This window comes from Stigmatopora nigra, chromosome 6 (assembly GCF_051989575.1).
Source record: "Stigmatopora nigra isolate UIUO_SnigA chromosome 6, RoL_Snig_1.1, whole genome shotgun sequence".
NCBI classification, from domain to species: Eukaryota; Metazoa; Chordata; class Actinopteri; order Syngnathiformes; family Syngnathidae; genus Stigmatopora; species Stigmatopora nigra.
Window position 1 is genome coordinate 2,346,459 of NC_135513.1, and position 13,415 is coordinate 2,359,873.

General features: G+C 39.6%; 1 protein-coding gene and 1 long non-coding RNA gene across 3 annotated transcripts in view; one reads left to right on the forward strand and one right to left on the reverse strand.

The window, feature by feature from the left end:
- Window positions 1-13,415, forward strand: part of LOC144197745 (uncharacterized) — a 30,842-nt gene that overhangs the window by 5,038 nt on the left and 12,389 nt on the right. The gene's annotated exons all lie outside the window — the stretch shown is intronic.
- Window positions 6,300-13,415, reverse strand: part of smc3 (structural maintenance of chromosomes 3) — a 69,169-nt gene continuing 62,053 nt past the window's right edge. Inside the window, exons 26-30 of one of the 2 annotated variants that reach the window (XM_077718316.1) lie at window positions 10,710-10,922; window positions 10,451-10,639; window positions 9,350-9,527; window positions 9,154-9,260; window positions 6,300-6,708 (exon numbers count right to left, since the gene is read on the reverse strand). In XM_077718316.1, coding sequence (XP_077574442.1) covers window positions 6,637-6,708; window positions 9,154-9,260; window positions 9,350-9,527; window positions 10,451-10,639; window positions 10,710-10,922 — 759 coding nt within the window. In that variant the 3' untranslated portion in view covers window positions 6,300-6,636. The other variant, XM_077718317.1, reaches the window with a different exon arrangement.

Sequence of the window (13,415 nt, forward strand, 5' to 3'; positions counted from 1 at the left end):
TGATTTGATCGTACATTGTCATTTCATTATGATATCTGATAGTCTTTTACATTTGGGAACCGAAAGAGTTCGCTGCTGCAGACTGTTAAAACCAGACAGAAATTTGTCGCTGTTAAAATGTTGAATTACTGACAAATGTGTGTCTTAGCATACCCAGATTTAAAAACAAACACGATCCCATTTCAATATATGCCTAGCAATTAGGGAGGCAACCAGGCTCGCTTTTGAACCTTACTCTTCCTTTGCCTGACCGGGATAGGCTCTTTCCAGGAGTTCGAATTCTCAGAAAAGTAAGATTGAAAAGCAAGCCCCTGTCTAGTCTTCTTCTTTTATCCTTTTCTTCCAATCCACAACTTGGTTTTTGCCACTAAGTGTTAATAAGAGGCCTGTCTGTGGCCAGTGTGACATGCTAATGTGTTTAAGTTATTAACGTTAGCATTATATGTGGAGTGTCTGAGGGTCGTAACAAAGAATAGGCACACACATGGAATAGCATTTAGCACGCTACCCTTGGCCGCCATTACCATTAACATTATAATGTGCAGTGTATGACGGTCGGAGCAATATATATGTGTAATTTTATATTATGTTTTTGTGTGTGATGATTACAGTAAAAGTTATTTCTCCCTGTGTTTCAAGCAATATGAAAATGCAGGGTGCAACACCAGCCTTCCTCATACAAGAAGACTAGTTTGGGGCCAAAGGTGAGACGGCCCTCGACAGCCCGTAACAAAGACACAATTCTTCCCTGAGATAATTTAATTAGCTATGTAAATGACTTATTTTTATCTACACAGCCCACTAAAGATCTTAAATTTCACAGGCGTTCTGTCTCCAAATCAAAGATAGGTAAAAACTTATTTATTTGAAAACAATTAAAGAATACATGAGATTATAAGAAATAATTTTCTTCAAAATCAATGATCGATGAAACAAATGATTAGGAGTATCCATCTGTGCTATATGTAACACCCAGGGGACAAATTGCTTTAGCACAGAGCTGTTCTCTTCCATAGAAAAGGAAGAAAACACATTAGGAGATAGTAAGTATGTTGCAGTTTACCCTTACTTCAAGAATTGGTTTAAAGAAATATTTTGGCAGTAGAACATAAGAATGATTGCCGTCCAAATGGAACAGACGTCAATGGTATCGAATGAGTTAATGTTAAAGAGAATGTTTGAAAGCTATAGGGCGTGGAAGATGAAAAAACACAAGTTTCCTCTAAAGGTTATAGGTATGCCCACTGTGTTCATAAAATATCAATGCAAGGGCATAAGGTGGTCATTCTCAGCTGTTGACAACTCTGCAAAATGTCAGCTGTCCTGTTCACCTGCTTTGGCTCCAGAGGTACAGACTAGTCACATGATCTACAGAGTAGATACCTGACGTTTTTTTTCATTAATATTGATCGACATTGTGGTGACATTGGCATCAGTGGAGCTTAACGGTTACTGTAGTTCAATCCCTGTTGCTAACAAATAAAAATGAAATGGCGGTTGATTTAATACACACCTTGTGAACTATTTAGAACTTTCGTCACAGAATCTAGCAGCTTAACGCCTCATTGCCCAACCCTAGCATCAGACAGGTGAAAAACAAAGCAGCAACTTGATCCAGACTCCAGAGTGAGGCATTTAACATGTCTAAATGAATCATATTGCCAAAGTTAATAACATAGCTTTCATTGACAATCCAGAGTCAGACAGAAGTGTGAACACGATCAGTCTTTGAAAAATTGCCAGATATATCACCACATATAACTTTAAATGCTATGAGCAAGAAGTGAATAAGTTTTGTATTTCTTTAATGTGTTGTGAGGCATTAAAAATAAGTTAAGTAGAAACAAGAATTATGACTGTCTTTCATGAGTCTTGATGGTAAAATGACATAAGGAAAAAAATAAGAGCCACAGCTGTTGTAACATAATCTTCCAAACAAATCATTTTTCTGTCAGTGCTCATAGTGTGTACGGGGAAACTTAACATACAGTTGCACACATCTATTGACATGTTCAATATTTTATCTATATATGTAATCTATATAACAAGATGTACTACAATATTCTTAGAATTTATAAACAAGAGTGACTCCTGACTTCATATATAACATAAATAAGACATAAAAGACTGTACGAGCAATCTAGAGTAAGGCAGAATGAATAATAAAATGTAGAAAAGAAAACCGTATCCTTTTATCATATTAAAGTATCATCATATTATTGGAGCTTCCTCGTGATGTAGAGGTTCACTCGCCTGACTCCAATACGGGCAGATGCGGGCTTGATTCCCACTCGTGGTGGTATGATTGTGAGGGCATATAGTAGTTCTTCCCTCTGCATGCCCTGCATAGGGTGTAGTCTACCTTTTGCCCGAAGTCAGCTGGGTTAGACTCCAGCAACCCCCGCAGTCCTTTGGAGCAGGGGTGGCTAACTCCGGTCCTCAAGAGCGACTATCCAGTCTGTTTTCCACATCTCCCTCCTCAACCACACCAGAATCAAATAATCAGCATTAGTATCAAGCTTCTGCACAGCTGTCTGATGAGCTGATCATTTGATTGCCACTGCTTTTGAGGATCCATGGAATGGAAGATGAGCGAATGAATCATTTTATCGATAATTTCCAACTTCAAAATGTATAAACTTAATTCTTTATTTGTTGGTCAGGGGATGGTTTAATACTGGCTAAGCTGTAAAACTAAGTTCAAACACCAATGTTCTATCTCTATGGACTCCCCTAACATGTATTTTCTTTAACATAAAAAACATAGAATGATAAAAAAAAAGACAAAAAAAGCCGTCAATGCTATAGGGTGGCAATTCCATTATAAAGTATATTTGAGACAAAAGAAAAAGAGGATACAGCAGGAAGCCATGGTGTTAAATATAAAGGGCGGTGAAGAGAATCATCATTCAGTATCTTAACACCTATTAAAGTTAGGAGTAGGTTTAACCATAGAACCATTTTTAAATACATAAATACATACATACATAAATACATACATACATAAATACATACATACATAAATAAAGAAGTGAGTGAGTGAGTGAGTGAGTGAGTGAGTGGGTGAGTGGGTGATTGGGTGAGCGGGCGAGCGGGCGAGCGGGCGAGCGAGTGACTGAGCGAGCGAGCGAGCAAGTGAGCGAGTGAGTGAGCGAGCGAGTTTTTGTTTTGGAAGTTCAATTGCCGCCGTTCGTCGCCCCAGTCAGTCAGCAGGAGCGACTGTCATGCGAGTGGCTGCGATTAACTAACTGTTTGCCAGTAATGCAATAACGGAAAAGTGACACATTGAAACACCCACCCCCACTCTAGTATTCTAACCATTTGTAAAAAAAAATTACCTCCACGTTTTGCATTAAGTTATACCCTCTTTAATGCTATCAGTTTAGCTGTTTGTACGCAGATTTGAGGTGGCAATAGTTTCACCTCTAAAGTTTTTTTTTTTTAAATTTCCCCGTGGCCCGCTCTATCATTTCACGCACTCAAATCCACTTCACAGCTGTTATGCCCTAATGGCCCACTATCAGTTTTTGGATCCTAATTCCTTCTAACAGCATGCCAATCACCTTTTGACACGGCTATCCAAATTTGCGGTTTCTACTCCACCCAGGTGATAAGACCTAATGTCCTCCATTTGTAAGACAAATTCCTCTACGTCAATTTTATGCGACGTGACACCTATGGCCTTTTTTCAAGTCGTATTCAGTTCAAGTTTATCGATTATGGGATATTGTTCAAGCACGTCACTCATTTGCGGCGGCCCAGGCTGGGGTGATAGCGTTTTTCCCCCATTTTTTTTTTTTGTAGATCACTACACACAAACAGACAAGTATACCCCCTGGTACACTTCTCGGAGTTTAAGTACCTTTCCGGACAGTACAGGGCACCGACACTCAGTTTTATAGACTACTCTGTCTCTTTACCTGCCAGTGACTAGTATCACAGGATTTGTCACATTTTCCCCCAAAATGGACCTTCACATGTAATGTCCCTTCGCGCATTTGGAAACTGTCAACAAATGCAAACATTCATGTGGCTTACAAGAGATGGCCTCAGATGTCTCCCCCAGCAGGAAGGTCGTCAACCGTTGTGAATCCAGGCGCTCCGTCGAGAATCCTGCCCGTAAAAGGGTTTAAAATGCTGTGGCCACGGTCTTCCCAGACGTCGACCAAGCGCCTGGAATTCCTTTCAGTGTGTGGACCCCAGGCTTCGAAGGACCAAAATGATAGATTTACCAATAAGTACTCCCAAGTTCAACTTTCAATAATGGAGGCATCTGAGATCATATCTTTTTATTCTTGCAAGAAGAGAATCCGTCCACATGCGCCTCCGGTCAGATGATTCTGAAGACTCCGGTGTCTCCTTTGCTAATATATTAATCAGTGTTAAGTAACATGTATAACAGAAGTCTAAACAGTACTCAGTGTTTCACAACAATTTGTCTCAGTTCTCAAAACTATTGTCGGTCTGTCGAATATTCCCGAGTGTTATTGCGGACCATCTTGAGGAGCCACGTTTACCATAACAAGTCCACAGTTCCCAAGAACTTGTTGTTGAACCATAGTCTCGAGAAGTCCAGGTGTGAAGGACAAGTGACCTCCAAAGATGTTTTGGTTAACTTTGGAGCAAGCATTTCTTTTGCAAGACATGTATTAAAACTCCACTGTATTAATGTCACCTTTATAATAATGATGAACCTAACACTCCTAATAAGCAAAGCGTTCTTCATTGCAAGGACATATATAATATTGATAACTCATTAATATATGTAATGTTTAATATCCAAAATAAGCAAAGCGTTCTTCAATGCAAGCACATATATAATATTGATAACTCTAACATTCCTAATAAGCAAAGCGTTAATGTGTAATGTTTAATATCATTGCAACCACATATATAATAATGATAAACCTAACAGTAGCAATTTGAGATTTCATTATGATTGTTGACATATTATTTGACAAAAATTCCCGTTTTATCGCCCAGGTCTACATATAAGTATACTGCTGTGATCATTCTTCACTTTGCAGTTTCACAACATAGCAAATATTTTTCAGAAAAAAAGTTCATAAGAATGTGGAAAATCTACGCTGAAACTCGCAAACCGAAGCCACTCCTGTCTTACACGTGTCACTAATAAATACAATTGAAGATCAAAGAGGTGTCACTCAACGGAGCACTGAGGGAAAAATGGGGGGCAATGGCCATCATTTATATCCAAAAATAGAGCTTTCGGAGACCCTGTGATGATTGGATTTTTATCAGAAATGCAAGCCCCGTTTGACCTTACTCTGTGGCGCCTATTTGAAAATAGAACTTGCTCGGCGAATTGGACAGCAGAGAGCAGCGGTGAAGGGGAAGTTTTTTCTAAGCTGCGAACCACAGGAAACGTTATGGCGGACGCCGTGGCCCTGAGCCAAAACAGCTCGCTCAGCCGTCTCCGGAGCTTTGTGGTAGCAGATCTGATGGTGGGATGTCCCAGAAATGCATAACAGTACAAGCACTGGGGCGACGTTACGGCAGACGTCATTGGCGTTGTCCGAAAATATAGCACTTTGGCCGGCGAGGATGGCCGGACACCAAGGTGGAAGTTGAGATTCCATTTAAGTCCGGGCAGTGGGCTGACATTGTTGCACTTATCCGAAAATAGAGCTCACTGGGTGGCCAACTGACGATTAGACGGCGCGGAGGAGCGATGTGGAAGTTTGATTACCCGGACGGCATGCGCCGCTGGACCACCGTCTAACATTACCGGCAAGCGTCGGCATCCGGCCATCCTGCGACACATACCACCCAATGATCCAGCGGCGCGGTGAGCATGGTCTGCGACCCGGCCCCCGGCAGAACGGGCAGCCCGGCCCCGGGCGGCAAGTTTTTGGAAGTGGGTGCCACGCTTAGTCAGGAGAGTACAATAATCCCTCAAATATTATGGATAATGAACACTAGACATGGCCACAAGATGATGAACTTAATACATCTAAGAACATACCTTGCTGCCTGTATACTGGATGAGCAACTGGAAAGCCGGGATCACAAACGCCTTCACAAACTGCATATATGGCATCAGTGTCTCTCCTTGTGGTACAGTAATATGTATTATGGTATGCAGTAATAATATGGATCCTATTTCGCGATTTTTCAATTATCACGGCCATGTCTGCATTATTCGCAAAAAAGAGGGATTAGTGTATATTGCTTTCAATGTGAGCTGTTTTCCTCTATCTTTGAAAGGGAGTAAACATTTTTTCCATTTCATTTCTGTAAAGCAGTCCATTCCATCCATAGGTAGAGAGGAGTAGAGATTGTTTTTTTCAACATGTTTTTATTACATATAAAAGGGTCAGAAAAAAGTCTTACGAACAGAAGAATCCTGACAAAATATTCAATGAAAAATTAAAAAAAAGGTCTAACTTTGCATCAGATAAATGATGCTGACTTCAAATAATCACATTAAGGTTTATATGCTGAACAAGGAAATTCTCACTGGCTTAGCACGTTTAATGTCACAGAGAATTGGGGGCTTTTCTGCTGTACTTAAACTGCTAAATATGAACATAAAGTAAGTCATCTCCAATTAGAAATTCCAGGCAACATTAGGGGCACAATACAAAAGAAACAGAGCAGGAGTCAACCATTTATTTAACCGTGGGTAGTGTCGTCCTCCACAAAGTCTTTGGCCTGCTCTGCTGTGATAACATCAATGTGACTCACCTAGAAAAAGATGCAAAAAGTATGAGGCAGTTCACTTGTTAAATTTATTTAAATTGAAACTTTTGTTGGAAAAATATTTCTCACACAAATCACACTTCCTACTCTATAACAATTTATCGACAGAACTTAGAACGTGTTACCATTACTATTTGCAGCATGGGGCACTCTTACAGTCGTATGAAGAGGTTAGGGCAGCCCTGATCATTTTCAAGGTTTGCCTTCATAAATTATTAGTTGTCGGATGAGCTAATTCATTCATTCAAGTATAGCAGACAAACAGTGATATTTGAGAAGTGAAATGAAGTTCATTTGATTTACAATGTGCAATTATTACCCCAACAAAAGTAGGTAGGTGCATAAAAATTTGAACCCGTTTTATTGATTTGAATACCCTTAGCACTAATTAGTGAATGTTTGTTATTGTTGACACTTGACCTACATACACAGGTGAAGCCAATCATGAGAAAGGAAAGGGTATTCAAGGTTGCCCATTGCAAGTTGTTCTCTTTGCATGTTCTCTGAAGAATGGAACATGGGAGCCTCAAAACGAATCATATGACCTGAAAACAAAGATTGTTCGACATCATGGTTTAAGGGAAAGATACAAAAAGCTGGCTCTGAGATTTCAGCTGTCAGTTTCCACTGGGGCAAACAGTGAGGAAATGCAATACCGCAGGCACAGTTCTAGTTAAGGCCCAGAGTGGCAGACCAAGAAAGATCTCAGATAAGCAGAGGCGAAGGATGGTGAGAACAGTCAAATTCAACCAACAGACCAGCTCCAAAGACCAACAAAATTATCTTACTTCAGATGGTGTCAATGTGCATCATTCAACTATTCAGCACACTTTGAACAAGGAGATACTGTATGGGGAGAGTCAAGCAAAAGAAGACTTTTCTGTAGTGGCGGTCCGTGCATTTTCTTGTAGCGCCTTCCACGGGTAAAATCCACTTCCTAGCAGCATTTAATGATTAAAGACAACTTTTTTTCTTAAAAAATATTTGCTATGTTGTAACTGGAGCTTTTCAGACATTACAACAGGGCCGGAGGGTGATTTCCCCGGGAAAAGACAGCGATGGACGTTAATGGCGAAACGGCAAAAAATGCACTAAAATAGGGTAAAATCCACTTCATGGCAGGAATTAGTGATTAAATACGAACACTGGAGCTTTTGAGATATCAGAACTTGGCTTACAATTGAAATATTAATTATGAATATAGCCATATTTTACTCACCAAAAATCCCTTTTAACTGTACACAATATCCATCCTCCTTTCTTTCTTCCTTCTTTCATATCGCCATCAAAGCAAATGCTGGAAGTCGAACATGTCTGGTCGTATTTCTGGCATAGTCCATCTTGAAAATGACTTTAAATCAGCACAACAATATATTTGCCAGTGCAGCTTGCTCCAAATACAGTTTGGTAGTTCTGGCTAATCACTAGCCAATCATAGTTGGTGAAAGCGATGACGTATCCCTACGCTTGCGACAAGGCAATTGTGGTGTAGCCAACTCGGAATCTGATTAGTTAAAGAAACAGTTTTATCGACGCTTGTTTAATGCAGCAGAGCCCACAGAATTGATTGTGAAGGCCTTGAGGCAGATTTCTGACCCTGGCAACAAATAAAGGCTAAAATGTGATTGGTTAAATGCTTCAATATGAAAACACATCTGGAAGCAGTGCAACCAGGGCGAAAGGAAGCTAACAGACAATTTGGAATTATTTAATAAGTATTGAGGGACAAAATAAAATATATGATTCAGATATTTTCTTATGCCAGCAGAAAAGGGCTTGAAGGCCCCGACGTACCGCCACTGCTTTTCTGCGCACATGGCACAGAGTCGCTTGAGCTATAATCAAGCACATTGGACAAGCCAGCTTCATTTTGGAACAAGGTGCTGTGGACTGATGAAACTAACATTGAGTCATTTGGACATAACAGGATGCAGGTGGAAGAATAACACAGCATTCCAAGACCAACAATTGCTACTCATAGTAAAATTTGGTGGTGGTTGCATCATGCTTTCGGGCTACGTGGCCAGTGCAGCTACTGGCAATCTTGTTAAAGTCGAAGGTCGCATGGTTTTCAGTCAGTATCAGCAGATACTTACGAACAAAGGAAATTCTTGCAAATAATCAGGGGTGGCCCAAAATTTTCATATGACTGTATATTAGGTTAAATGTTTGTATTTTAAGTACAATTTTAAAAGCAAAACATTCTTCCTACAGCACTATACCTTTGAAATGATAAAAGATGCATTTCTTTCTTTTTCAAGTTTGGCTTTCACCTGTAACTGAAGCTCCAACCAAGTCCAGGCCAAAGAAAGACTGGAGCCCTCAAGCACCAAACTTAGTGAGAAGTAATAAATGCTATCGACCCGCTGCTGAGATTTATTTAGACAAATTTAATTCAAAGTTTTAAGGGTCCACTAAATCCCTACTCACCTTGTTTCTGAATTTGACTCCATAAAACTTATCAGCAGACTCCAGTAGCTCAGGTCTGAAGGTTGTAGTGATGAACTGAGCATGGCCCGCTAACTCAACAATCATGTCTTCATTGGGTAAGCAACAAAGATGTAAATGTTAGAGTTCATGCATGGTAAGAGGGTTTCAGCATTTGGCGAAATGTGGGGCCCATTACCTGAGACAGCCTTCCTGTGTTGTGCGTCCAAGGCCTGGTCAATCTCGTCAAAAAGGTAGAAAGGGGCAGGGTCACACTTTTGGATGGCAAAGATCAGCGCGAGTGCCACCAGAGACTTTTGACCACCAGACAGTTGCTGCATTTCTCTCATTTCACCCTGCTTTCCCGTGAATGATACCTGTACAGCACACAGTACAAAACACAAAGAATTGAGTTACTTTCATATTAGCCACTGCCTTAGTATACAACAACAAAGCTTCTAGACAAATGGGATCAATTGTTCTGGGGGCTTTTAAGAAGACTTATCTGTAAATTAAGTATACTATTTTTGAAATTTAAAGAGGTTTCAGTGAACATGAGTGGGATTTTTTTTGTGGTTGGCTACCTCATGTGACAAGCCACTGCATCAGATTGAGAACAAGACTTGGCTTGTTGATGCGTGCTTATTTGGCGACTAAAGATATTTGTGGTCAATTAAAATCCCTTGCCATTTCGAGATTCAACTTTAGCGGCTCCACTACATCAGAGATTTTTCTGGGGAATAATTATTATTATTATTATTTTTTAAAGTTCACAAAAATGTGAAAAAAACAACTACGCAGAAATTCACAGGCGGAAGCAACTCCCCTGTCTTCTGCTTGCTACTAAAGTAAAATTTGAAAATCTATGTTGAAAATCATAACCAGAAGCCCTACTCTTGCTACTCTGCACTGAATAATTTATTTTTATTTCTTTTAAATAGCGGTGACCCTACTTCGCAGTTTTTCGATTGTCTGGTCCACATTAACCGTGATATTTGAGGGATTACTGTATAACATCTAAATTATTATCCCATATAAAACATGGACACCTGGGACATATAATCAAGTGCAGCATATATAGATTTCTTCTGTAAATTTTGTGAAATCTGGGTGGTGCAACTTAGTCAGGTGTACTTTAGAGTTCAAAAATTATTATAATTTTATGTCTACATTTTATTGGTAAACATTCAAATACTAATTAAAAAAAAATAAAACAAGTTTTTAAAAAAGTTATACACATTTTGAGGACTGGAAAGATCGCCAACAGTTGAATTATATGAATTTAAATGGAACTTCTTACCCTGATCCCCACTCCAGTAAATTGATCCACGGATGGTACGCTGCTCTGTGAGCTGGAACCCCTTTCGCCATCTACGCCGCCTTCTTCATCCTGGGACTGATTGCCTTCAGCGTCTCCCTTCTTCATCACCAACGTAGCTTTGCCTCCCGGCACCAGCTTCTGGAACACTTCGCTGAAGTTCTTTGATACCTAGTCGAGAGACAAGTTAAGGGTTAAGTGACTAATATGCAAAGAAATTCCACCAAAATGTGCAGAGCACCTGTTTGAACGTGAGCTGGATGGCTTCATACTTGCGCAGCTCCAGGACATTCATGAGTTCCATGATAGACTTGTAACCTCGTTCGAGTTCATCTTGACGCTTGATAAGTTTCTCTTTTTGCTCAGAAAAGTTGACAAACTGATCCAATGCCTTCTTGTTTACGTGACTGTACTTCTTCAGTTCTGTGTTGCACTGCTCCAGTTTACGAAATAACTGTCCCGAGAAAGAATAGAATACATGTTATCCTATTACTAATGTCCTACAGTGTAATAGTTAATATTCTATTAATAAATAATTCATTTTTAAATTTGAATTTCAGGAGCAAAACATAATTTCAGTAAAGGGCAGGGCAGTTTAAAATAGAGATAAGATTGGGGAACAAACATTTTTTTTTATCTATGTTGATAATCAGCGGTCACGAACTTAAGAAAGAAAACCTGTTTAAGATGCCCATTGATTTTATACATACAGTGAGTTAGTTCAAGTAGTATAAGAATTTGAACCTCACTTAGAAATCACAGAGGGGCCGGATATTTTGAACGTAGGTAGATGTACACTGTAAGAGAGATGATCTAAAAAGAACAATCCAGAAATCACAATGCATGATTTTTTATTTTACCATTTTATTGGTGTGATTCAGCCGCAAATAAGTATTTGAACACCTGAGAAAAACAATAACATTTAGTGCAGTAGCCTTCTCTAGAACAATCAGGTTTCTGGGTTGTCGCCAAGAAACAACGTTTGAGCTCCCTCGAAAGATTTTCTATTGGGTTTAGGTCCGGAGACTGGTCAGGCCACGCCAGAACCTTGATATGCTTTTTATGGCCACTACTTGGTTTTCTTGGCTGTGTACCTTCATAAAGGCAAGACCTTAAACCCAAATTTCAGGTCGGGTCGGTTTCTAAAATGTCAATCATCACTTTAGGTTCGGGTTGGGTCAGGCTTCTCTCTCGCTGAAAAAAGTATACTAAAATAACGTGTCGTCTCTCTCGCTGACTTAAAAAAATCTAAATGTATATGTTTATAAAAATGCATACTAAAACAAATAAATGGATACTAAACTAAGGAATACTTATAATTTGGAGCCGCAGAGCCAGAGCATTCTCTGCGCACGTCACGTGAACGCCACCTTCTTAATAATCTTCCCCACCGCAAGTGTGCATCTATTTTGACCTGTTATCTCCAATATGTAGGAGCAAGAAGTTAAGGATAAACTCAAGACGAGAACTGAAAAGACAAACAAGGTGTGGAAAAGCTTCATACTGATTGTTGAATATGCAAGAGAAACTTGCGTTTGCTTCACTGAATGTAGTCAGTGTGGCTCTTTGCTTTCATACAAGAACAAAAAGACTGGCACCTCGACACTGAGCAGGCATATAAACAGCTGTACTGACAAAAGTGATGATCGTCAAACATCTAAATTATCAAAGATGTAAATTTTTGTACAGTCTTGTTTAACTTGTTACAAAAGACAGGTTTTTATTTGGTATCATTTGTTAAATCACCCCTCCTGAGTACTCATAAATGAAATATGAAATCTCTTCTTTGCTTTGGCTTAGGGCCTGCAAATCAAGTTAATTGGTCGGGTCGGGTTGGACTTTTTCGTCCCGATCTTACAACTATTTCTTGATATGGCCTCCATATAATACTCTCCTTAATAAGGTGGAGTAGTCCTGTCTTTTGTGCAAAAAAAAAAACACCCCCAAAGCATGCTTTCACAGTAGGCATGGTGTTTTTTCTTGGGATGGTACTCATCATTCCTCTTCCTTCAAACACCTTTGGGTAGTGGAATTATGAACAAAAAGTTCCATTTTGGTCTCATCTGAACACAAAAGACCCCTTTTGTATTATCCAGAAAATCATTGGAATTTTATAATTGACTTTAACATGTGCTGGTTTAAGCTGGAGAACTTTTTGTGCCATGCATGGTTTCAAAGCATGTTGTGCATTTCCAACAGTCAGTGGTCCCAGCTCTTTTCAGGTCATTGACCAAGTTCTTTTGTGTAGTTCTGGGCTGAATGAACCTTTCTTAGGCTCATTGAGAACCCACAAGGTGATATCTTACATGGAGCACCACTCCGATTGAGTTTGATCATCATGTTTAAGTTCTATTTTGAAATGATAGCTCCAACAGTGGAGCTTTTTTTCACCAGGCTGCAAGTCAATTTCTTTAGCTTTTTCCTCCCTTGTGGAGGTGTACATTTTTGTCTCTGGACAACTCTTTGGTCTTGTCCATGTTACAAGTTCAAGTCTTACTGATTATATGGGGTGGACAGGAGTCTTTATGGAGTTGATAACCTCAAATAGCTACATCTGATTCAGGATGAAAATACATGGAGTGAAGGTGGACTTTTACAGGCAGACTCGCAGATCTTTGAGGTTTAGAATTCTAGCTGGTAGGCAAATATTCAAATACACTGTTAGGGTTATTAGTCTTACATTATTATATATTTGCTCGAAGAATGCTTTGCTTTATTTAGCTTATTAACATTACAAAAGTCATTTTAGTACATCAGCTTGTAACTGTGTAAATAATTGCTCCTGAGTTAGCCTAAATAGCGAGGAAGTCACTCCTCTCTCCAGCTGGACACACAAAATTCTTCACTCCGCTCCCTTGGGAAGATCCGGAGGACTCTCAATTGTATTGACTTCTCACAGTGTGGTTCACACCGCTCCCTTGGGAAGATCAATTGTTTTGAGAACTGA